The 26,536-nt window shown below is 40.4% G+C and overlaps 1 protein-coding gene across 1 annotated transcript in view; it reads right to left on the bottom strand.

Moving 5' to 3' along the window:
• The window catches only part of mrpl23 (mitochondrial ribosomal protein L23), a 54,315-nt gene that overhangs the window by 20,450 nt on the left and 7,329 nt on the right, over window positions 1-26,536 (bottom strand). The window contains exons 3-4 of the mRNA XM_079258687.1: window positions 15,078-15,160; window positions 12,359-12,432 (exon numbers count right to left, since the gene is read on the bottom strand). Coding sequence (XP_079114813.1) covers window positions 12,359-12,432; window positions 15,078-15,160 — 157 coding nt within the window. The remainder of the gene's footprint in view (window positions 1-12,358; window positions 12,433-15,077; window positions 15,161-26,536) is intronic.

The following is a 26,536-nucleotide window of genomic DNA, read 5'->3' as shown; positions in this document are numbered from 1 at the left end:
TCACCCTTAGCCTAGCTAGAGCCACAGTCACACATATACAAACTCTTGTCTACTGTAAAACAACAAGGGCTCGATAACAGATAGAGGATGGAGGGAGGCCGGTAACAGCAGCTATAAAGCAAAACGTTGCCATCTAGTGTCAGTCAAACAGAGAGGAGAGCCAGACTCTGCCTCCTTCTCATAATCACTCTCCAACAGCTGTTTTTGTTCTCTCCCCCCCTTTTTCCCCTTTTCAGCTGTGTCACAACTCCTCCATGTTTGCCACTCAGCCTCCAACACTGCTTGTTTGTCTCCTTTTCTCTTCTCCTGTTCTCCTTCGCAACAAGTGAAACCATCCCTGTGGACTGAGCGGGGGTGGAAAATGCTACAGAAAGAAACATGGGAAATGAGCAAACTGAATGAAGCTACTACTTATTTTACACGTGTTGGCCCAGCCCTATATCTTGTTTTGTTCTGTGGTTGTTGGGTCAGGACATTGCTTAGGGGCAAAGCGAGTGTGACTCGTGCATCTCTGCTGCGCTGCTGTCAGTGATCAGGGGGCCGGCAGAAACCTCGACACCTTAATAATTTCCTCCCTAAAATCGGGCCAATAGGTCCACAACAGAGACATTATTGGCAATATATGCTGGTTGTAAAAGAGAAACACCTCATCTTTTAGCTGGATTGTGCCGATTATCAGAATGATGACATCACTAATTTATATTAACCAACCAGCTTCTCTGTTAATGACTGTCAAAGGTAGATATGGTGAGAATACCTTGGACATCTGTGTGCCTCCTCTCCCGTGCCCTGAAAAGTTTTTTCCATTTACTTCCACGTTTGTCTGTCTTATGTAGACCCTCCTGTGCCTGTATGAATAGAGCTTTTGTCTGCAACAGTTTGCTAAAAAATTGCACAATCACATAAAAAGATGGATTTATGACTATGTTATCAGGCTACCAGAATGACTGCAGATGCTGATGGAAGTCTAAGCTACAACGTTATTGGCTGGGCTGTTTAAGGAAAGGCCAGCTGCAGGTACCTAGAAGTGGCAACACAGACCTTTGAACTGTTATGACACATATAAAATCAGAACACACAGCTTTTAAGTGCTTTATACCACAGAACATACCGGTATGTTGCTTCAGACTGTCGTAAGGAATCAACAGGTGATGCTTGGAAATCAGTTTGTCTTAAAGCATACCCTTGTGTCTTATCAATAAAGTAAAAGTCAATATGGTTAAAATAAGTAATACATAAGCACAAAGGTTGATATGTTCTTATCCTGTAGAGCTGACAACACTTTGGATCATCTGCTCGCTTTCCACAAGGTAAAGCAGAGAAGGCAAGCCATATCGGACTACCTGCTGATTGGAAACACAAAAGGGGTTTATTTAAACATCATCACAGATGAGACAAGAAGATCAATGCACTGCACAAAGTATGCCAATTGGTGTTGTTTTTATTCTTCTAACTCTAAATCTTGACAATATTATTGCTGCATAAAATGACATACTGGGGACTGTTATTTCAGAAAGGTGGAAGTATAGCCCTTTACTGGGTACTCATTGAAATACTTGGAATTCTAACATTTTAACCCTTTGAAAAGAGGCTCCAGGCAAAGAGCTAGGCTTCTGCCTCCTACTTTCACAATCCAGGAATTCCTCACAGTCCTTATTTAAATGTCTTAATTTACACTCCATGTATTTTTATATTAGGAGATTTTTGCACAGTTAATTTGTGTTTAGTCAGTCACTTCTCGTCTTTAATAAAACCAACTGGTGTTGTATTGTACATTGTTGGAAAGCCTGATTAGCCAGCTTTACCAAGTTTACAACCTTGATTACTCACCATTTTTAAAATGAGGTAAACCTTGTTAAGATCTAGCAACACTGCTAGATGTGTGGGTAGCATCCCTCCCAAAAATGTGCCAAAATCCCCTATAATACTATCCTGCTGGCATTCGCTCTTGCTTTGAGATTCAAGTGCTGCCAGGGGCAAGCCAGTCATCCCACAGCAAAATGTGACCAGGCTGGTGACCAGCATGAGGAGGAGGTGCCAAGTTGTGGCTTTGTATGGATCTTCCACACGCTACTGAGGTCCCTGACAGTGCGAAATGCATAGTGTAAAAATAGTTGATATGTATTGTTTTTTTCTTATTACTGTGGGAGAGAGAACTCATTTAACCCACGAATAAACACCAAAACAACAGGAAGAACACCAGCAAGAGAATATTGAAGGGGATTTTGGCAGATTTTAACTGTGTTGCTCCTTTCACAAAAGAACATCACAAGTTATACCACTTTGTGTAGGTTACTAATAAGGTTTTCTATCAATGTTTATACCATGGTCAGTGAGAATTCCAATGTCAACTGGCGTGCATTAGATTGGTCTAAACGCACAGTTAGTTCGGCAAGTTTAATCACCAACGTAGTCCTCCGCCGTGCGCGTCACCATAGCAACGCGTCACACACGCTTCAACGGCTGACCATAACATAGTAACAGAAGACGCTGAAATATGGATTTTGAGGTCAATTTTAACATTTTTGGACCAAACAAAACATATGATGACTGGGAAGAAGAGGAAACAATAAAAGAACAAGCTAGGCAACGTTACAAGCAGGTAACATCAGAAGAACTCAACAAGATTGAAAATGAAAAAGATGAAGAGAACACGAAATTCTGTCTACGGGCTCAACAAAAGACTCAGCAGCATCCCTGCCAAAGAAAAAATCCAGCGAGGAAAAGGCGCCAGTGTGTTTTAATAATTGCACAATCAACGGGAACATTCAGTTAAATTTTGTTTGAAGCATGCGCAATGCATAATTACGCATCACGCAGTTTGCCGATCCACTCTCTGTACTGAAATTGTTTTATTAGCCTAATACATTATTAATTATTATTATTATTATTTTAATTTTCAATAGGCCTGTTTATTAAATGTTTTGATAGCCTATTGTTCTTTGGTTAAAAATTTTGGTTTAAAATAGTGCGTAATTTGTAATGAATCTAATTCAACTTAGTTTTAATTTACCAACCCCTGTGCAGATTAACCAATTTTTAATTTGTATGATATATATATTTACAAATATTGTTCCCTACTAGCTATTTCTGTGGTTGTTTTTGAAGTGTGTGGTGTGAATAAATATTATTTATGGCGCATGGCATTCTATTTCTCTTGACAACGGTTGCTAAGACACAAAAACTAACAAAAAGTAGTTCCTATGTTTAACCACATTTAGCGAGTTTACAGCAATTATAAATTATTTCTTTTAGTGTTTACAGTTTGTGGGACCAAGGTATAAGCGGATTAAACAACTCGGAAGCGTGCATTAGACCATTCTAAGGCACTCCGCGGAGTAACACCACTCCGCGTCGTGCCTTAGAATGGTCTAATGCACGCTTCCTCGTTGTTTAATCCTTACATAAGGCCTGCAGAAATGGCTGATTTCCTTCATCCACATGTAACGCAGCTCTGCAGAGGCCTGATAACAAGGCAATCATTTCATTCAGGTGTGTTGGAGAAAGGATGCACCTAAAAGTTGCACGATGGTAGATGTTGAGGACCAGACTGGGGCACAACTGCTGCAATGACAACAAGGGCACATTCACATCAGTCTTTTTGATCCAAATCATAGTCCATTTGCTTGGAAATTCTGCTTCGTTTGGGGAAATGTGAATGCGCCAAACAAATTTGGATTTGGATCAAAGAAGCAGACTCTACAAACTCTTGGTCCGTTTCAAGCGGACCAAATACAAGAAGCGGACTACAAAAAAGTAATTCCCTGCATTTGGCGTAGTATTGCATTGTGGGTAGCGATCACTTTAAGGGTCCTCTGCCTTGTCTGTTCTTCGTACTGCACCCATTGTTGCAATATATTTCTGCAGTATACTTGCATAAGACAAAATAAACTCAAATCAGCAATCGTTTTGTGCTCCATGTTTAGCTCGCAAGAAGAGAAAACTGAATTTTCTTGTTCTCTTTTGCTAGATACTAGTGCAGTGCCACCTTTAATGTGAATGGAGATATGTTAACAGTTAACGGTTTAGCTCGTTTGACAAAAGCGCAACAAAAACGCAATCTTGGTCCGCATGGAAACCCCTTCCTACAACTGAGCCGAGTCCCCAATCAGACCGAGTCTAGCGGAATATCCTGATGGGAATGCACCCTGACATTCCTTTGTGAAAATGACAGTTCTCTTGTTAGTTTAGCCATGGTTTGTTGGTTGTGTGTTGGGAAACAAAATCAATGATATGGCAACTTTAACTCAGGGTACAATAGACCCTGATGCTGTTGTTGACTGTCTATGTTTTGCAGACAATTAGACTGCGCGCTCCAATGAATTATGTGATGGCATTGAGCAATGCAAGCTAGAACATGCTGCCTTTAATGTCATTAGGGTACAAAGAGCTGCAGGAGCTAGTAATGTAAATCTCTAGTACAATGGTGCTCCAAGTACAGATGTCACAATTACTTAATTCTATAGTTAATATCGGTATTAAATTTCATGATTAATTAATTGTAACAATCCCAGAAATCATCACTTCCCAAAAAGGATTATATCTGAAACATCACGGCAGATCAGGGCAACTTCCGAATGGAACAAAAACAAAGTTACACAATATCTCTGTGTTGCTTCTTATGTTGCTCTGTTTTGGTTCTCTTTGAGTTGCAAAAGAGGCACTTTGGAAAAGTATAGCAGAGAAGCAATTATTCTTTCCAAATTAAACAGATTAAGTCTTCCTTGTCAGAAGAACAAAAAAAGACCAAGCTCTCATTGTAGGGGACGGCTCACCGCCCCGTAAAGCATAAAAAGTTGCAGAGAGAGGAGAAAATACACGAAATATGTTTCACCGCCTGCAGGATAACCACCAGCTCTTTATGCTGAAATAAAGATAAATTCTCAGCAGTTTGGTTCAATGATGTTAACTCCATTTGCAATCATGCACAACCTGGGATGGGTTTGCATGTCATTGAAAGTAACATTGCACAGATACATGCTTTTTTGACATGGTTTCGCAGTTTAAACAAACTCTGTGGGAGGTTGATGCCTTAAAGTCATTAGTGTGCAATAGTCTTAGTGAGAAATGGTTTTAATTTCCAGATATATGGTCTTGTTTACTTCCACTGTTCCAGTATTATTTATGTGTAAAACAGATGCTATTTTGCTGAAATAAATCACACTTAAAGCCCTATGAAGAGCGTACATGAGATTTTACACAAACTATCTTGTCAAATTAATTAACACATAATTATCATAAAATCAAGATTGTGTATTTAACAAAAATATATAATCCTGATATCGGTAATGGTTAAAAGTGCACTTCCACATCTGCGAATGAACTCCAACTAATAAACAAAACCAAATTTATTTTTCTTTAGATATTTCAAAGAAGCATTCCGCAACTTTCTGACATAAAAACTGCAGTAAGGCTTGTTTGGTGACACAGTGACATCTATCCTGTACATTTCTAGAGCCGCTGCTACCCAGCAACGTCCCAAAGTTGAGAAACCGCACTATACAACTTTCAAATCCAGGATGCAACATGAGGTTGCAGCAGAATTTTGCTTCACAGTAAAATAAGGAATTGGATATTTTAAACATGCAAAATCGCTGATTCAGCAAACAAACGCAAGAAAATTAAAAGAGAGAAAAGGGACAAAACAGGAGTCATCATTAGATCGTCTTCTGCTGGCTGGAGAGAGCTTGCAGATCAAGTAGGATGCAAGATGGATGTCCAATTAGCCGTCGATAGGGGGTGTCTTTAACTAGTGTGAAATAATGCAGGTTTTCAGTTTAGCACTTCCATCCATCAGTCTATCCACTTTCTGAATTGCTTAGTCCAATTCAGGGTCGTGGGAAGCTAGAGCCTATCCCAGCAATCACTGGGGAAGAAGAAGGGTACATCCTGGACAGGTCGCCAGTCCATCGGAGAGCCAACACAGAGAGACAAACAACCATTCACGGACACAATCACCCCTTGGGACAATTTAGAGTAACTAATTAAGGCTAACATGCATGTCTTTGGATGGTGGGAGGAGGCTGGAGTAACTGGAGAGAACCCATGCATACACAGGGAGAACATGTAAACTCCACACAGAAAGGCCACCGTTCAAACCTTCCCCTAGCCGAGACTCGAACTGGAAACTTCTTGCTGTGAGGCCACAATGTTAACCAATACCTACACCATGCAGCCCGGTTTTTCACTTGCTTATCAATATCGTGTTTATGCCTAAATGCACTGAGGTCAAAACAAAAACTTGCATCATAATCTAGAGCTGGCCTCTGAATAGTAAACACTACTGGCCCTTTTGGTAATTAATGCTTGTATCACACGCACATGTTCATAACCATGGAAAGTTAAATGAAAAGTAAGACTCATTACCAGTTATCACAAACGCTTGTTATAGTTAATGCTGCAGATGACCCAACCAGCTATTACGTTAGGGAAGAAATACTTTTTCACATAGGATCATGAGGTTGTTGAGAGGTTTTTTACCTTAATAAATAAAATTAGTTTAAAAAAAAAAAAAAAAAAAACTGCATTTACACAGGTTATCTTTGTCTCATATTAAATTTGTGTGATGCTATGACACATTTAAGTGTTACAAATTTGCAAAATAGTGAGAAATCAAGAAGGGAACAAATGCTTTTTCACAGCATTTAAATATTTATAATTTCCAAAAACTTCTGTAATTATGGAAAAGCAGCTTAACTAACATTTAGAGTGACCTTATATTAATATGTAACAATGGAAACACGCACTTAACATAGGCTCTCAGTTTTACCTCTGACTAGCAACTGCTTTTAACTTTCACTTTGAGCATTCAACCCACTGAAGTGCTCCAGCTGGCACCAGCCAGAAAAGCTTGCTTGCATAAAAGCTGCCATTCCAAAGGAAAAAAATAACTCCACCTCCACCAAAACTCACCACAACCTTTTCATTTACATGCCAGGCAGAGTGCTTAATTGTAAATGTTTGACTGAAAATGATGTTGCAGAACAATAACAGAAAACAATTTAAAAAATTACTATAATTTGAGGAGTCGAATGCTTTCTCCAGCACAACCAGATTGTTTTCACAAAGGTTTCAAATAGATGCCATGTTGAGCTGGAAATGGCAGCAGAGCAAATTTCATCAGTGAGATGGGACAACGAAATTTAACAAGGATAAAATATAAACATTTGAGGATTCAAAACATTTTTGGAGTGGAAAAGATGTATAATAAGTTTAATAGGAGTACACTTAAAATGATGTTTTATTAGAAAAACCCCACAGAGGCTAAAAATAAACATGCTGTTATCTTTAAAAATAAATGTCTCAATTGCTAAACGTACGATGAGACTTTTGTTGCACAAAATCCTTCCAGACAACAAATCTAATTACAGCAACTGTACATGAAGTAATGTCTACAACCGAGGTCAAAAAGTGCAATCCAGAATCACATTTTCCAACATCCACCCTTTACAGCATCAAACAGACGGAACAATATGAGTTGACTGCGAAAATCTGAACCAAGTGTTACCCTGAGCACAGCGGTGCATAAAAGCAGTCTGAGTTTAAACACACTGGTCCCAATGAAAGGCAGTCAGGCCTAAAAGCAGAAGGATAAACTCAAGGTTTTTTATTTTTCTTCTGCTGTTTTTTGTCACCCAAACCTCAGCCCAAACCCCCCCATCCAAAACATTCGGCCTCTTCCTCCCCCATCGCCCCATCTCTGGACCTCCGTGCTCTGGCAAAACTCCATCATGGCCTTAGTCACCTTCCTTGCTTGCCCCTCTCAGCCCCTCACACATATATACACACTTTGCCACACAGAGAGCACATTTCACACATGTAGACGCTATCTCTTCACCTCCCCGCTCAACCCCCCCCACCAGTACTGGGGTCCCCCTAAGCCTGAGGAAAATGGCCGTCACGGAACCCTGCTAACGGGAGGCCTCTCTTCAACCACAAACCAAGAGTACAGAGAAAAGCGCACAAATGTATTACTGCTGCAATATTAGCTGATGGAGGGAACACGGGAAGAGAAGGAGGGAGCGGGAAGGATGAGGGCTGTTGAATGGGGGGACCGCAGTGTGAGCATCTACCCACAGAACACTCTCCTACATGTGGAGTCAATTAGGAACAATCTTGTTTTCTCCCGACCGCTGCAAAAGAAAGGAGGGTTTTTCTGGGCCTCTGTGTGTGTGTGAGTGTACATAAGAGAGAGTGAGGTAGAAAAGGGAGTTGAGGGAGCATGTTTTTCTGAAAACCTGCCAGAGAAATAGGCCGGATATTCGGTTTTATATCAACCCATTTTAAGCACAAAGAGCCTGCATCTCAGCATGTCTGCCTGCTGTTTGTCGTTAAATAAGCATGACTGGAGAAACTTGTGACATGATGGCAGATGAGAGTGCAGATAAGACTCATTGAAAAACATCAGTACTCTTGGGTTCAACATCAATGAATGATGCACAAGTGTCAGGTGTGTGCGTGGCTGCGTCTGTTGTTCTGCATCCTCACACCTATCATTGTTGTATGTGACTGGTAAGACAGGAGCATCACTAGCTCTGCTGGGAAATCTAGACACACACATGAGCCACTTCCTTGGTGTCAGACAAGAGGAAGTCTCCTCTTTAAATGATTCATGGTTAGTTCAATTATTTATCCTCTTTCAAATTGTCGTGTTTAGACAGTTTTCATTATTCATCCGTTTCAAGATTGATGGCTCCCAGTCGTTTGGGCAGTGCAGCGTAAACAAGTGTCTACACCACTGTTGAGTTATAGGAGGGAGATCAAAACGGCAGGCACAAAACAAAGGTCCTTTGTTTTTCACGTTTCCTTCAAAGGCCCTCAAAAGGCACCTTTTTTAAAAATGTTTTTAGAGTACATTTGTGTAACCGTTAAGATTGGCGTAGTTTAACCTTTAATGTAATTTGCAGGAATGAGCCCTCCTCACACAAAGTCCATCTTAAAACACAAATGTGAAGATAACTGAGATGCAAAAGAGTCTAATCAAACTATCACAATGCACATACATGTTCCCAATCCATCTACAGCATAACGTGCAAGCACAGAAAAGAGAACTACACCAGATAATAACCATATCTCAATATTCGCTGTAATAAGTCTGGCATGTAACTGAGAGAACCTTTCACCCTCAGGCTCTGCAAGAACCCAGACTGCTGCTTTCTCAAGAGGGCAGCCAGAGTGCATGAACCACACAGGAGAGAGATGCAAAGTGGAGATATGTGATTGTGTAAGCAAATAAACATGCTTGCTAAATTTTATGTTATGTGTTCCAGGATGAGTGAGTCTGAGATCTCACCATCCCAAAACAAAACTGCCTTTCGACTAGAAACTTTGTCAGGACATCGATTTACCAGTCTCGCCTACAAAACGCTTCATGGCATCAAAGTTGAGGGTTAAAGGAAAAATATATTTATATTATCTAGGGTTATTATGGTGAGGTCTCTGCCTCCCACTATGTACTCGACAGGCATTAGTGAGATAATCCTGTTCACGTAATGTACCAACCAGACAAGGTTTGTGGTCTGATTAAAGATGAACAGATTGTGAAATCTAAAAGATAAATGTTTGTGGTTGAAATATAAAGCACGCTGCTCAAAAAAATAAAGAGAATGCTTAAACAACACACCGCAGATCTTGAGTGAAATATTGTAGCTGAAAAATCTTTATTCACTGCATAGTGGAATGTGTTGAAAGCAAAATAACACAAGAATGGATCAAGGGAAATCAAAATCATGAAGCCATGGATGTCTGGATTCAGAATCCCATTCAAATAAAACCAGAAAAAGCGTCATGCCAAGACTCAAGACAATTCAAAATTTGTGTGGTCTCCATGTGTCTGTATGAACCCTCACACCGTCTGGCATTGTCCTGATGAGATAACGGATGTTCTCATGATGGATCTCCTCCCAGGCCTAAATCAAGGCATTAATCAACCTCTGGACAGTCTGTGGTGGTCCGTGGTGGTGGCGGATGGAACGAGACATGATGTCCCAGAGGTGCTGGACTGCATTCACATCTGGTGAGAGGGCAGGCCAGTAAAAAACACCAATAACTTTGTTGTGTAGGAACTGCTGAGTCATTCCAGTAAAATGAGGTTGCTTATTTCCATGCATCAGAAGGAACCTGCATCCCACTGCAGCAGCATATGGTCTGACAAAGGATCCCATTCCAGTTCCTAATGGCAGTCAGGCCAGCACATGGAGGTCTCTATGGTCTTTCAAGGATATGCCTCCCTGGACCATCACTGACCCACTGCCAAACTGGTCTTGTAGGAAGGTGTTGCAGGCAGCAGAATGGTCCCCACGCTATCTCTATACTCTTTCATATCTGTCACAAGTACTCAATATAAACCTGTTCTCAAGGTCAATGAAGAGAGTACAGGGCCCCACTGGTGAACCCGTTAGTCTTGGTGTTGTCTTGAACATGCCAATCGAACTCCACAGTGGTGGGGAGCAAGCACAGGTCCCCCTTATGGACGTTGACCCCTCAAATTACCATCACAGAGTCCATTTCTGACAGTTTGAGAGGAAAAATGCAGTTTGGTGGCCTGCTGGACGCTGGTTTGTAGGGCTCTGGCTTTGTCTTCCTACAGCCCCCTCCATGTCTCCCTGTATAATGGCCTGTCATCTGGTATCGCCTCCGTGCTCTCAACATTGTTCTGGGAGATGCAACAAATCTTATTGCCACAGTGCCACAGGCTGCACTACAGGAGCAACTTCTGTATGTTGCAGACACCACCTCGTGTTACTCTAACGGTGAGCGAACTGGCAAAAAGTAAAAGTGAACGAAATGAGGAATGACCTGTGGCCACCACCTGCAGAGCAATTCCTTGCTAACTGCCTCCCATTCCCACCTGTTGCCTGTTCCATTTGTACAACAGCAAGCAAACTGATTCGCAATTGGTTTTACTTTCCAACTGGAAAGACTGGGAGCCCAGAAGTGTAGCTGACATTCAGTTACATGGGAATAATCATGTGCTCTCTATGTTTTTGAGCAGTGCATATACAAATAATTTCATTTAGAACCAACTCAAAATTCTGACATAAAATAATCCTGTCACTTTTTTGTGGACAGCTCGGTCTGCAACTGTCCCAGTCACACGTTGGCCAAACAGACAAACAGGGGACATAGTGGTAAAAGCTTTACTAGTTTTATCTTCTTCCAAAACTTTAAATCATGTTGCATTTGTTGCTTAAATCTCTTCAAATTCTTTTTTTTTTTTATTGTTCTGCAAATTAACAGCAAATTCTTACCACAAGTTATATGAGATACCTTAACTTAAAAATAATAGACAACTTAGACTCTACTATGGCTGGCCAACATGATAAAACTATTAATCACATTATTATTTCCTTAAATAAAACATCCCAAACTTGATAACATCATAAAACGATAACACCGTCCATGTGTATGTAGCTTCCAAGCTACATATTGTACACATATTATATATGCACAGTAGTTCAGAGCTGTACAACTACACCCTTTTGGAAAACACAGATGAACTTAAGTAGAGTCCCGCTCTGATTCCATCCAGTACAACCAGATGCTAGTAAAGCTCTCCATCTCTACTGAGCAAAGGTGTGCAGACATGATTGAAAAAGATGTTCTGGAATTGTATCCTGTTCATAATTGTGCAAGCATGTCACAGACATTTCGTTAAGATCCCAAGAAATAGTTTCTTTAAAATAAAAAAAGAAGTTTATACTCAGTTGGACATCCCTGAACTGCAGTTACATTAGCAGGAAGACACGCAGAGTAGCAGTGTCTCCTAATCTAGCAACTAATCTTGTGTCTCTGGGGAATTTGTTTGTAATTGTAAAGAAAGAAATACAGTTAATAATGAACAATAGTGCTGACAAAGTCTTTTTCCCTAGTTTGCTGTTAATGATATTTACGACACGCTATTTTATGCAACCCCTAAGCATGTTTATTATAGCCCAAATGAACGAGAACTTTATTTTCACTCGAACATTCTCAGTCTCACATACACTGGACTTAAAGATGTCTGTGACAACAGTCCCCTCAGGTGAAGTAAAAGTTCATAGTGTTCTTAAGCTGATAACTGGTATGTATATAACTATAGTGCAGTTATGAAGTACCAAGAAGCAAGTTGGAGCTTTTTTTATGACACAACTGTAATAATGAAAACTTAAAGAAAACTTTATAATGAAAATTTATTCATTTAAAGTTATTTTAACTGATCAGATCCAGCTGATATGTGGAAAAAACAGAAAGAGCTTCTTGTTTTTCATTGACACTGAGTAAAGCTAACAGAAGTATCAGTGGAAAGGTGGAAACGAAAAATCAGAAAAATGGTTTGCAAGAGTGAGTCCAGTCCGTATGTGTGTGTTTTATGTCTTACCAGCTGAACATAGGCTACTTTATAGTCTGGCTGCTTAACCCTTTGGTTCAGGTGGTTTCTCTTCTTGTTAGACCCTGCAAAACACAAAAATCACTAGTTTTACCAAAAGAACAGACAAAAAATGAGTAATTAGTTGCATCAGATGGATGATGACATTATGAGTTGAAAATCTGAAATACATTTCCAACCTATCTCATAGAAATGATGACTTATTCTTTTTAGTGAGATACCTTGTTCTTTAACATAATATATAATTGAGCAATGTTGCAAGTATCATTACAGGATATCAACATCAGAGCTGCACAAACTTCATTAAATTATAAAAGGCAATAAAGAAAGTGCAATCCTAGCATCCATTTACTTCCATAATAATTACAACATTACGTTTAATATTTTTCTACACATCTTGTTCATATTATTCATCTTCCTCATTTCCCTGAAGAACAGAAAATACTTGGTATGCATGCCTGGTAAAGCAGGACCTGATCTTGTTGACAAAGGAGTGCAGGTTAACCTCATCCCCACCTGGAGATGATGATTACATCATCTTCTTTCCTGTCAGACCTCACCAAGTCTGGAAGACGGGGGACTTGGGGAGCTGTTGAGTGTGTATGTCTGTGTGCATGAGTGTGTAGGTCAGGAGAGAAGCTTTGTTTATGTCTAAGTCAAGAGGATATGCTTTGATAAGGCACTTCATTCAAATAGATACATCTTCATGCTATGACAGCTACTGGCAAAGATTGAAAAGGAAGCAGAATCAAACAGTCCATTTCTGCCCGAGACACTAATCTCAATAAGACCCTGGTGGTCAAGTCAACAGGCCCTCTGAGTAACTGCCATTGCCATGGGAACGGTTTATGACATGAAAAACAAGGGAAACATTCCACTGTAATGACTCATTTGTGTGTGCGTGTATGTATATATGTGTGCGTGTGTGTGGTACTCATAGCTAGTAATCACTATCCAGGCAGCCCACTGCTAAGGGAAAGCCCTAAGCAGGGTTGTAAAACACCCCCTCCACACCACCATGGGTAAGTGGAGGCCCCTGTGTGGGTGGGAGACAGAGGTAACAAAGTGTGAGTGCCAGAGTGAGTGTGTGTATATGCATGTGTGTTTCTTTTTGGGTTGTTGAGGAAATCCACGGGGAAATGCAACAACCTTTAATAGAGCATGGTAAGACTCTGACATGTCAGAAAAAAAGGAAAGAAAGGACACACCCAACTGCACACCTCAAAAAGATCTTAAAAAGTTGAGTTTGTCTTAGTTTGCGTAGCCCTTTCCTAACACAGACAGAGCTTTCATACAACACTCGCAAACGCAAGCACAATTTCTCCCACTTTGAGATTGCGGTTTGGCAGCAAGCTATCACGTTACAATTCCCAGACTGGAAAGGTAGCCATGGCAACTCCTTCCAAAATACCCCTGCCGCACAAGGAGGGAAGAAAAGGTTGTTTGCGCCCCTCACTCTCCTCAGTCTGTTCCCATCTTTACACTGCCAATGGAGTGGAACTCCTGACGCAGACAGGGATACCTTCTCTGACGCACCTCGGGATAACCGGGGGCCCCGAGCTGCCCCTTCTTCTCTAGCTCACTTTATCCCCCAAATGCTTGCTGCTTTATTTTAGCTTGCTTCACCAAGGGGCATTCCTTCCTACCCTAGCCTCTAATGACACAACCCTAATAAACAATGGTAACTGGTTCTCCACATTGCAGGTTAGGCTATGCTAGGTGCCTCTCTTCCACTTCCTCTCTCCATGACACCTTCTCAATCTCTCCTCCAGAGGTAGAGGGGGCTCCTCTTGGTCCTTTAGGAAAAGCATATGAGCACCTTCAAATGTTCTCTAACACAGCTCTCCCATGAGCCTGCAAATTCCCAGAAATGTAAGGAGTGCTCAGATTAGCCGGTGCAAAAGCTAACCTGTTTGTTCTCTCATAAAAATCCAAGAGAATTATTAAATCAATGAATAAAACTAGTTTTGGCTCTACAATCCTTGACAAGGGGGCAGGAACAGAGGTTTGGGTTGCTATGACTGTGAAGGAGATGAAGCATTGAGGGCCCTGATTCTGCAAGTGAATAGCACGTGTTAGTATGGAGGGAACATGGGGTGTCCTGGGACAGATGGAGGCTGGAGTGCTGCAGCAGCAGATTGTAAGATAAGCAGCTGTGTGTGTTAAGGGGAAAGGAGAGCCAGGCATGCTAACCACTACCGCAACTAGCTGCTGGAAAACACTCCCACTGCTATATGTCAACGGAAGACCATCTATATCGTAAGCTGAAATTGCTAATCGCCGCTAACCACCACTGACAGCCTCCAAAACAGAAACTCAACATAACCAAAATTTCCTTACCAAAACTTAAGATTAAAGACGCAAACTAAAAACATTAAATCAACTTTCCAATGACTTTTAATGCTGTTTGTGCCTGGATTTTTATGCATTCAGTTTAGTCTTTAAAAGGAATAAATTTCTGCACTGGTCTGACACAGAAAATCAAGCTAACCAACTAACTATTTCATGCAAGCTACATATAGATTTATTTTGACTTGACTTGTGACCTTATATCAGGTCCAATCACAAAGCTCCAAACACAGTCAGCACCAGCATGACTGAACAGAGGGAGGGCACCAATCCTGGCAGTACTTTGATGGCAACCACCTGGAATTTGGTAAATGTTTGTTATCTCTCTGTATAAACTTGTGCAAAGCTGTAAGACACTTACCAAACTGTATCCTGGTGCGGACAGTTCCAACAGGGACGTTGTAGATCTTCTCCAAGTAGTTCTTGATGTCAAATTTTGTCATTCTGCCCAGACAAGGAGAAATGAGGAAACACAGAGAAAACAGCTTTCAGTATTCTGGTTTCTGTGCCTTAAAGAGCCATATAAATGCATTCCCACACACTTTCAAATTGTGTGACCACAGCAGATTAAGGGATGGTGTTTGAGGCTCCAGTCTAGTACTTGCAATGTTAAAAGTTCCATAACTACCCATTAACCCAACACTCGTGTATCATATCCATACAGAAAAGATCCAATGTATTTCCAAACCGTTTCCCCATAATCTCTAGAATTATATGATCTACTGTAAAGGAAAAGACCCTGTAAAAACTCCTGCTCAGCTCTTGTTGTTTGGACCATAAAGTAGAGAGGAGAAGAAATGTGAGTGTTAGCATTCATCCAATTAGCTGTCTGCAAGTATTGATTGTGTCCAGTGAAACCCTACACAGGAAGTAGACCTGGCACCAACTGATCTGGCGGGGCAGCCAAGCAAAAGGTAGCCCACTGGGTATCACTTGGAACAGATTCCTCTGCCCGGAGGAAGCAATGCTTTTAACTGCTAATCAATCTAGCCAATTGGATTAGCCTGCAAGCAAGCACTTCTCAAATGCGTCAGACAAAGTGCTTAATAGCGACGCTGTGGTCTGACATGAGTGCTTGGATATGGTGTCTTCTATCACCTCATATGTTTCTTTGACAGAGCAGGGGAGTGTGATATTCACATTTGGTCAAAGTAAACAGCACAACACCTTGAGTTGTTGTAACTATGTTAAAGTGTGGCAAACATTTTCATGAGAAAATCCCATCTGTGAAAACAAAAGACTCTTTGTTCTCAAGAGTGATGTAATAGATGTTTCCATGCAGTACAAACAATTGCTCCTTCCTCTGAAACAAAGCTGACAGTGATGTAGAAAATGAATGTTTCTTTCTATGTTGAGTGTACTGAGAAAAGTAAGCTTTATGGTACTTGAGTAAGAATTTCCACATTTGAAGAAAGAGGACCCCATAATATGAGTCAACAAAACACTAACCTCAGACTTGACCTTTAAAAAGAAAAAAGAGAGAAATAAGTTTTCAACGAGAAAATCCTTTTAAAATTGGTCCAGGACAACTGGAGTGGGTTTGCAAGAAGGGGGTTCTGTCTGACAGTGAAGAAAAGTGTAAATGAGCTTCCTTAGTTTTACTTTTGAGGTTATTTTACATTATCATTCCTTAATATTGAGCCACAGAGGTTAAATTAGATTTGGATGAAATTCTTTCCCATTGCACGCGAAGGTAGTTTATCCTCAAAGCTCTGATGAGTACAACTGGTACTCACAAGCTGCCAGTAGGAGTAAAGTTAATGGCCACAACAACAGGAAGGGATGGCACCTGCAGACTTTGTTGGAAGATGTTCTTTGAGAACAGCTCCCCAATTCCCCTGTCTTCTTTGAGATTCTCTGAGATAATTCGGCTAGTTTATCATTCTCAACTGATCCACCAAGTACAGATGCTCGATCAATCTTTACACTTTTTATTTGTTGTAGTCAGTTTTAAGGGATGCTAAGGTCTTATCTGTATTCCTGACTATATCATACAATCTGCAATTGCTGCAGAGTCATTTGATGTGAATGCTGATTGTGCACAATTTCTAGCCTGGTATAACAGTGTGTTTGTAGGTTGTTTTTTTTTCTTCATTTTTTTTTTTAGTCAGTGCCAAAAGGTTTCATGATGTTTTATTTGCACTGAAAGGGAAAGCAAGATCTATGTCTACGCCAATAGCCAATACTCATTTTGTGCTTCCAAACAAGATTAACATTCAGCAAAATGCATTTTGTCTCTGTGCGAGATCACCCTTCCAACTTGTTTTCCTTTGCCAAGTAAAAAGAAAAAGATGTGTTTCCTAAGATGTGGCATGCAGATGAGCCTTTCTGCTCCATTTGCACCAACCTCTCCCCATAACCACCGTCTCACAGTGTGTGCCTGGGGGGAAGTGAAGCAGAGCGGAGTGACCGGGGTACTTGAGATCATGAGAGAAGGAGAGACTGATTGCTCTAAGAGACGGGTTTTCCTAGAAAGCAAGGGCAGGAAACTGGAAGAGAGGAAAATGGCTTGTGGACTGTGCAGAGTCATGTGGATCATTAGCAGAAGGAACACTGATCCTGATTAATGAGAAGAGAGTTTTCTAAGTACATACTGCTTTTAGCACTCCAGTTATCCAGCAACCACAAGCGGGGAGATGACATACATGAAACAAACCCAAGCAAAGTCGTGTCTGTTACTGTGCTTAGTGAACAGGTATTGCTTTAAGCTGACAAAACAACTATGGCAAACAGAACAAATGAGTACAGTCATACGTACATGCAGACTCCATAAGTCTGCACGTGAAAATGTTTATTTATAAGTTAGTGTTTCTTTCTTTACAATATGTAAAATATTTGTTAAATGTTTTTTTTTCTTTTTTTTATCTGTATTAGACTTTTTGTGTGATGGCAGCAGTGTGTTGTCTGCTGTTTAAAGCATAATGGTTTCATACCGTGCTTAAAACCAAAGCGGTAAACTGCTGTATCTCAGTTTCAGGCTCTGGAACATGTGCATAACAAAGATTGGTGTACTTCAAACCTTCTCTGAGTCAGAAGCAATTAGTTTTCAGGTTCACAAACTTCTGTGGCGTTGGTCTAATAACAGTACAAGTTACAATCCCAGCACACAGAAATACTATGCAACCAAGTTAAATGCATCATGTCAGAGGGCAGTTTTTCTCTGAACTCGGTCAATGTGTAACCCCCATCTTAGCTTCAGACTACAAGTCGGTCCCAGAGCTGGGGAGAAAATGTCAAGTTGAGTGTGTACATAAACAAGGCTAAAGTTAGGCAAAGGGTGTGGCGCCTCCAACAGTGATGCAGGCTGTATGATCATCATCCTAGTATAAATACCCATCTGACTCCTTTCACACTTCAGCTTCTCTAGAAGAATAAAAACTTGTCTCCAGCAACTGCTAACACTAAAAGCATCGCTCCTCAGCAACTGGTATATATTTATATGCAAACACACACGCTACAAAGATTCCTCGGCTTGGATGATGAAAGAACTCCAAACACAAAACTTAAGAGGGGCATCAGATGACGCAGATGATGGATTAAGTTCAATTATGGTTCGTTGTTGCCAAGCAGGTTTATGTCAGCCACTGTGTCAGCCACACTGACTCCTTTTATCAGAAAACAATAAAAAAAAAAAAATAAATAAATAAAAAAAAGTTATATTGTTCTTTGTTATTTAAGGGGAAACTACATGGGAGATACAACACTTAAACGTCTTGTGCATTTTCAGAGACGAATGGTTGGAATACACTTGCTGTCTTTGTTGTGCCTTCCTTCTCTGTGTTTAACCGCACAGTCAAGTCATCAATCAGCAGATTTACCTGCACAGCTCCATTAATTGCTATAAAATGTAATCATTCACCAGCAGTGAACCTACACACTTTATCATATTAAGTATCATATTAAGGTGGTCCATTTCCACCTGTGCTTTGAAAGCATGAGAGAAGTAGGTTAAAGGGTACAATGGGGGGGGGGGGGGTCCTAGTACTGCTTTGTAAGTACTAGGACTGCAAATAAAGGACGCCCTTAACTGACAATGATTTTAAATCAGAAAGAAAAAACCACAAAGAACATTGACTTTAACAGATTTTGTGCATTTGGATGGTTGAATGAACATTTATGGGTGCTGAAAATCCACTACAGGTGGTAAAAATGAGGTAATTCGGGGTTAATTAGCACTTCCTAAGAGAGAGCGAGCATGTAAGCAGCGTCACCAAACCACAGATGCTGAGACTGGTTTGGATGTTTAACACTAGCATAGAATAATAACATCTTAAAATTGAATATGAGGGATGAAGAGAACAACTCAAGTCAATGTTGGCAAACGTGAGAGTAAGTGTAGTGCCGTAGATACAGGCTCACCTCAGCGTACAAATCAGCACAGATCTGACTCAGAAAAAATATTCTCACAGTGGGAAGTTGAGATGATGTAGACCCTTTTATCTCATTGCAACAAAACAAAGTGTAGCAGATGGAGAGTGGGCAGCTGAATAAATATTGTGTGAACCACTATGTTGTCAATATTATGTCTAGTTTCATATTTTGGTCGAATTACTAGACATCATTGTGATTCGTGTTTTAAGAAAGGTGTATGACAACACCTTGGCTGCAGCTTAACCTTGATTTGCATCTCCTTAATTAGGTCTGTGATGTAATTAGGGTATGACAGAGTGTCCTCCACTCTGGCATGCATGCACCTGCTCAGAAATGAAACCACACACAGCTATGACGCAGAACAACCGTCACTGTGAAATAAAAAAGTGGCCCCATTGAGCTCTAGCCACAGATGGCATTTCTATAAAACTAAATATAAATCATGCTTTTATAGTACCCACATTGGTGATAATGAACACTATAACCAGCACTTTGTCAACTGTATAAATAGAATAATTTTAATTTCCATTCACATACCACGGTTACCTCCTATTTTCAACATTCCCACAAATTCAGTTAAAGCAACTGTTGTGCAACTTGTGTCCCATGTTTTCATATAGCTGTAGCAACCTATTTCTATTGTTCAAAGTGCACAAATGGAAACAAATCAGTGGCAATGAAGCTCTGCAACCAGGAAGGGTGTTGGCATATTTAATCCGAAGCAGCAACACATACACATAAATGTGTACAATGGTATATGTTGCACCTACTGGCTACAGATAGGTGCTTTTAAGACAGAGTATAAAATCAAGCAAAGTAAAGATCAGAAAGAATAAAGATTTTAGGGAAAAAAATAGATGGTATCTTTTATCACCTTGCCTAAACATTTGTCCGACTTTCATCTAAGATATTAAATGACAATCATCCCCTTTGTGGGTACAATGAACCCACCTTAGAAAACCTGCCTCTTCTTGAATTGGCCGGAAGGCTTTTTATGTGGTTCTTTGTTTGATATAAATGAGCTCCAGCAACTCTGACACTTCCTGCGTTACCTTTTTTGGTTGGTGAATTAAGAATAAGGATTACCAATGAATGGCAAAGAAGTGATTCAGCAACATAGCAATACTGAAGATTGTAGGCGCTCACTGCATTCTGGAGATTTCATATTTACATTTTATTAATAAGAACCTAGCTTAGCCTACTTTTAAGTCGTGTCATGCTACTTCTGAAAACCCAGTTACAACCATGCCAATTTCTATCAAAGTTGACACAGCACATTGGTTTATTAACAGAACTTACTGGTTTAGTTGCTCTGCATTTGTTCATGCTGAAAAAAACTTATAATGGTGCAAGTGGAAAGTACCATGATGATATACACACAAGAATAAAACTAAGACAAACGGCAGGTTTTTACCATCACTGATTTGCAAATAGGACAACTTTTAACTGCAGTCTGTGTTTTCATAAAGCAGGAAGACTTCTCCTCTGAAACTCCTTGACATGTAAACTTCCTTGTTCTAATAAGTCTTGCAGACTTCACGTGCAACCTCTGTAAACACTCTATACAAACATATATAAACACAGAGGGCACACCAAACAGTCCATACATATATACAGCATATGCACACACACAACATCAAAGTACACCGTGTCAAGAGTGGCTTAGTGGTGAGAATGAAACAGGAGAGTTGTGTTCTGTGCAGATGAAAGGCAAAAGAAAGCCGCTCCTCATTGTTAGCCTACCCATTGTCACGTTGGGTTAAGATATGCATACTTTAACCCTCCCATATAAGCAGACAAAGCATGCACAGAAGTTGCTCAACACCAAGTATCAAGATTATAATAGAAGACTTTGTTTCGAGGGAAAGCTATTAAGGAACCTGAGATTGAAGGAGAGCTGAGACAGTTAAGAGGATGAGAGTAAAAGAGCAGCGTGTGAAGGACGGAGTTCATTGTTTAGATTTTGATCTTACGATAAAGCAGAAATAGATCAAAGACCCATGCTTCATTTATAAAGCTGCCATACTTACAAACACAGGCGTACACTAATTATAGTCAACTTTTGGGGTTTATAAATAAAATAAAAAAAAAAAAAAAAAAACATCTATGGCAACTCTGATCCCGTCATGTGAACAAAATCTGGAGAAACAGGAAAGTGCGACACCAACGACAGAAGAACAAAACCAAAGAAATTATCTGAAATGAGACACATTGGTGCAAAATCAAATAATATTTACATTACATGTTCTATATAAAGCTATTTGCAAAATTAATAAAGAGGAACTTATGTTCTAACAAGGCACCAAGTGAGAATGAATCTGCTTTCATTAACTGAAAGCAAAAGTTACATCATGTGTGATGCAAACATGTTGCTCATCAGTGTAGTGGCTTGTTGGGTCTACCCACCACTCGTTTACTGTAAGACACAGCAGTGTTGCGTGTAGACTTGAGGCTGGAGGTTTGCAGGATGACAGGCTTTCAGGTAAGGATTATTCATAGAAAACTTGCCATTACACACTACGGATGGAGAACGGGTTAGTTAGTAATGGTTAGGTGCTAACCATGGTGTGATGTAAGGCAAGGCAAGTGTATTTGTACAGCAAATTCAATGTACAAGACAATTCAAAGTGCTTTACACAAAACATTAAAAGCATTACAAATGCTGTATGAAAGCATAAAAGACAACACAAATAGCAAAATCCCAATTAAATAAACATAAATTATTTAAAAGTAATTTAAAAACAAGATTAATTCAAAGTTACTGTGCAGATGTCGTGCATAGGCACATGAATAGAAAGAATTTTTCATCTGGATTTAAAAGTGTCGACATTTGGCAAGTTTAATCTCCACTGGCAGTTTGTTCCACTTGTTTGCAGCTTAACAGCTAAATCCTGCTTCTCCATGTTTGGTCTGGACTCTGGTCTGGACGCTGGTCTGGACTCTGGTCTGGACGCTGGTCTGGACGCTGGTCTGGACTCGTTGAATTGAGTCTTTGGATTGAAGTCCTGTTAAAAGACCGTTACAGTAATCCAGTTTTAAGAGCTCGAGTCTCCAGGTGTTTACCAACATTGATCCTCTTCTCTTTGCTACCAAATAGAATAATCTCAGTTTTGTCTTCATTTAATTGTGGAAAAGTCTCTTTCATCTATGTATTTGTTTGCTTCAAACACTGGCACAGTAAATCTATTGGACTGCAGCCGTCTGGTACTAACCCATTACTTCAGCCTTTTTCAACCTATCAGGCGAGAGTAGATATCCTCTTAAATGATAGCTGCACACTCCTTTTCCCAACCCGCAGAGTGCAGAGGAACAGAACTGCACTGTGAAGGTGCTGAAGGGCATATGGTGGCTCGATGCCTATGTTTCACACCCGCAAAGACGTGTAAGATAGCGAGGGCATTTGTTGTGCTACATAACACACTAACACCTAGCGCTGTCCCTGATCTCCAGCTCCATCCGCTCATGTTTGAGCTAAATGCTGCAGATATAAGGCTGGATCCAGTAATCACACTATGTTTATGAACATATAAACAACACGGCAGCTAAGGAGGGGGGGGGGGGGGGGGGGGGGGGGTTTTACAGGATCTGGAACTATAAAGAAATATTATTTAACACTAGATAAACTGGTGTAAGGGACATTTCAGTTGTGTCTATTTTCTCATTTGAAACAAAAGAATAATTTACATGCATCTCATCTGGTGCTTCTGGACTTGCCTTTTATCCCAACCAGCTTTTTGTCTGTGGGGATGAGTAGCGGCATTCCCTGTCCTTCACCTGTGGTGCACACACTCCTCCTGTGGGCATCTGACCCTTTGATGACACAGTGCTGATGCCATCTGCCACCTGTTGCCACTCCTCTGCCTTTGTAGCACTGGTGATGCCAGTTTAGTGTCCACCAAATAAAACCTTGTTGTGTTTCGCAACGTGGTTCATTGGGATCTCCTTTTACATCCTGAGCAACAATATAGGTGAATATTTATCAAAGGCGTTCAGCTGACCTTTTACAGCCACCATATGGGCGGAGCAAGGTATTCCCTCACGACTTTAGATCCAATGCAGGTTTATAAACTGAAACAGGGTGAGAGCGTAGTGCCCACTTTTATTACTCCAGAAGTCTGTGTGCCATATTCCCTGTTTTTCCAACTTGCTCCACCTGTAGCGATCCTTCCTATGCACCGTGTTATAAATGAGGCCACAGATCATAGCGAGTCCCTTCATGTCCCTCAGAAAGGTCTGTGAAGCTAATCACACTAATCCAGCGGCTGTTTAATTAAGCATGTTTAAAATCATTTAAAGTTTATTAGCCTTAACCCGGGAAAAGCAAGTACAGGCCTTGAGAGCTGCATGTTTATCTGTTTCAACAAACCTGATTCAAATGAATAGGTTACTGAGTACAATTTGATAAGTTGTTGGATCCATGTAATCTGAATCAGGTGTGTTGGAGCAGGGAAACATCTAAAAGCTGAACTGTGTTTAAGTGGAGCAGCTGACAACAATGAGTTTTTTTTGTTTTCCTTTTTTTTTTTTTTACACATGTTCAACACAGCAATTTGCATCGTTGTGCTTTCTGTAAGAAACAAAAGGCAAGTCCATCATGTAAATGTAGCATTGCTTTAATCAACAATGTCGTCCCTCAACTGATCTGCACACACCGATTTTGTACCAAGATGCCTCTGATCTGTATAAACTAGCAAAGGGGAACTAGAGTGAGTATGCAAGAACATCTTTTTTTGCACTGAGAGGATGCAACCGCTGTGTGTAAAGGTCTTAAGATTGCCCTTGACTGGTCATATAAGTCATTAAGACCTGTCAGTCTACTGAGACACTGTAAGCTGCTGAGGGACAGGTTATTTTAAGTCAGATTACACTTTCCAAAAAAAAAAAACAAAAAAAAAGAAAGAAAAAGAAAAACACACACACAAACACTATTGTCTGGTTTCAGTCTACACAGCAGAAAATGCGACTGAGGTGTAGGACAAACACAAAATTCAGTGGTGTGTTCTTTCTTTGTGTGCGTCAGCAACAGCCTCTAGCCATGCCAGGTGAGGTCCAAGAGGTGTGTGTGGGTGTAAACCTAGAAATTTGATGATGCTCTAAGAACAGAGAGGAAATACTTGCATAACACAAAAGGTTCGAGAACAATCATAGACAAACAAATACTTCCTTCCAGCAGGTAGAAACAGAATTACGAGATAACGCTGCCCAGGTGTTTCAAAGAACGAGCGGCAAAGAGGGATTGGTTTTGGATGTGTAGCAAAGCGTCTAAGAAAAGCACAATAAACAGCAGAGCCCAGGGTGGGACAGAAAAAAAAAAAAAAGGACAAAGAAAGTTGTGCAAATGCCAGAAAAGAGCAAGTCTAAAAATGGATGAAAAATACAGGTAAGCAGCGCAGATCGAGGTAAACCACTGAGGATTTCTGCCTCCCAGGTGTCATCAAGAAAAAGGCCACCTTGTGTTATTGCTCCAACAAGAGAGCATTACCACTTCTTATTAACAGCTGCTCGGCTGCAGAATCCACCCACGCTTTCACCGCCTACCACCGGGAGATTAGAACTACAACAGCTTTCACTGCCACTATGACTCAGACTTATCAATAAGCTGGGAGTGGGAGTGATATTCAGTTGTGTCATTGTCTCCCCGCGTGTGTCCTCTTACAACATTGTTTGCAAGAACAGACAAAAACAACAATGTTTTAAGCACACACTGAGGCCCCAGCATCCTATCAATCAGCCGCGCACCTCTCGCAGGCATCAAAGACTGCAAGAAAAAATAACCTTACACACCCTTATAAAACACACACGCACCCTGCACTTAGCCACTTTTGTGGATAAATACACAAAGGCACACACCATTCTCACAAACTGACTTACCCACACTGACAAGTGCACACACACACACACACACACACACACACAAACACACACACACACAATTACATAAGCACCCTAGGAGTTTGGCAGAGATGAAGCAAAAATCAGAGTGGGAGGCCAAGCACCTGGATGAACAGATTATGGTCTAAACCCCACCAGAGACACATAGATGATCTGCTGCAAACTTCAATTTTTCTCCTCAGAGTGAGTTGTGGGCCTCGGTTCACCTGAGGAGCAACGCTAACCCCAGTAACCTTGGCTCACAGATGCGGTCCAAAATCAGCTTATCACTGCCGGTGCTGACTGGTAAGGACCTCCAGGAATGCTTCATGATGAAATCGTCCAACTCATCAAACTAATACTAGACACACACATTCACCGGGATATATTGTTCAGGCACATTAAAGTAGTCAAGTGGCTTGATCTACTGCATGCTCCATTCGACTCCGGTTTTGGGGACTGATCAAGAACATTTTGCTTTTCTCGTCACTCTAGATGTTAATATTGGCTCCTTTAGGTGACTAATGTTTGACTTCTTGCTGTCTACACCTTCATCTGAACTTCTACCCAGAGCCAAATTTTAAAAAAAAAGAAAAAAAAACTTTGGACATCTCCAACTAAATCACTCCCGAAGACAGGCTCTCATATGTCATCACTACAGCTACCAAACATTTAAAAAAAAGTCAAATGGTAGTACAAACGATGTACAGTACATAAGACTGAAATCTGCTTTCCTCTCTTGAGGCTGTAACGCCACCTGGTGGCCATGACAGACAACTTCAGGTATGTAATTACTGTCTTTGAAAGTACAGTTCAGTCCCTGTAAAAACAAATTATAGCTGCCTAAATGGTAAAACATGTGTTTACTGTATCATAAGTTTGCTTTTAACTATTATACTGCAACAGAAGTTACAAGATAGACAACACAGGTCAGACTTGGTTTTTAACATTTCACGCTTTTACAACTGGTTTAGAATAAATAAGAAGAAGAAGAAGAAGAATCATAAGAAGAGAAGAAAAAGAATAATAATAAGAAGACTTAGAATAAGAATCTAAAGCTTTAAAGTTATGTGATAGATAAGAACAGTCACATGCATTTGCCTGACCCCACCACTGACTTGATACTTGATAAACATTGATCTTCTGTTTCTAAAGAGTGGTGTTGAATAATGTTTAGAAAAGTGCTTTTGCAGAACATTATGATGTCACAGTGAATCTGACATTTAGGCTTTTGGGATAGAAAATGTCATCACTTCATCATTTTTACCCTGCTAGACATGTGTGTTAAATTCCATCTTGAGGTATGGCCAAAAAAGTGTTTTGTGAGATCACAGTAACCTTGATCTCTGACCATCAAAATGTAATAAAGTTTATCCTTCGGTCTTAGTGGATGTTTCTGGCAGATGTAATGACATTTCCTCAAGGCGCTCCTGAGCCACTGTAGTCATGAAAATGGAAGGGATAAACTCATGGACCAACACATGGATGTACTTACACATGAACAACCCAAAAACAAGCTTGTGTGTAGGGATGAACACGAGGTGGCAAGCTTATACCAGCTCTAAACTGCCTGTCGTT

The sequence above is a fragment of the Telmatherina bonti genome, assembly GCF_933228915.1.
Source record: "Telmatherina bonti genome assembly, chromosome: 2".
Taxonomy (NCBI): domain Eukaryota; kingdom Metazoa; phylum Chordata; class Actinopteri; order Atheriniformes; family Telmatherinidae; genus Telmatherina; species Telmatherina bonti.
Note: the sequence above shows the minus strand (reverse complement) of the source record. Positions and strands in the feature narration are given on the sequence as shown.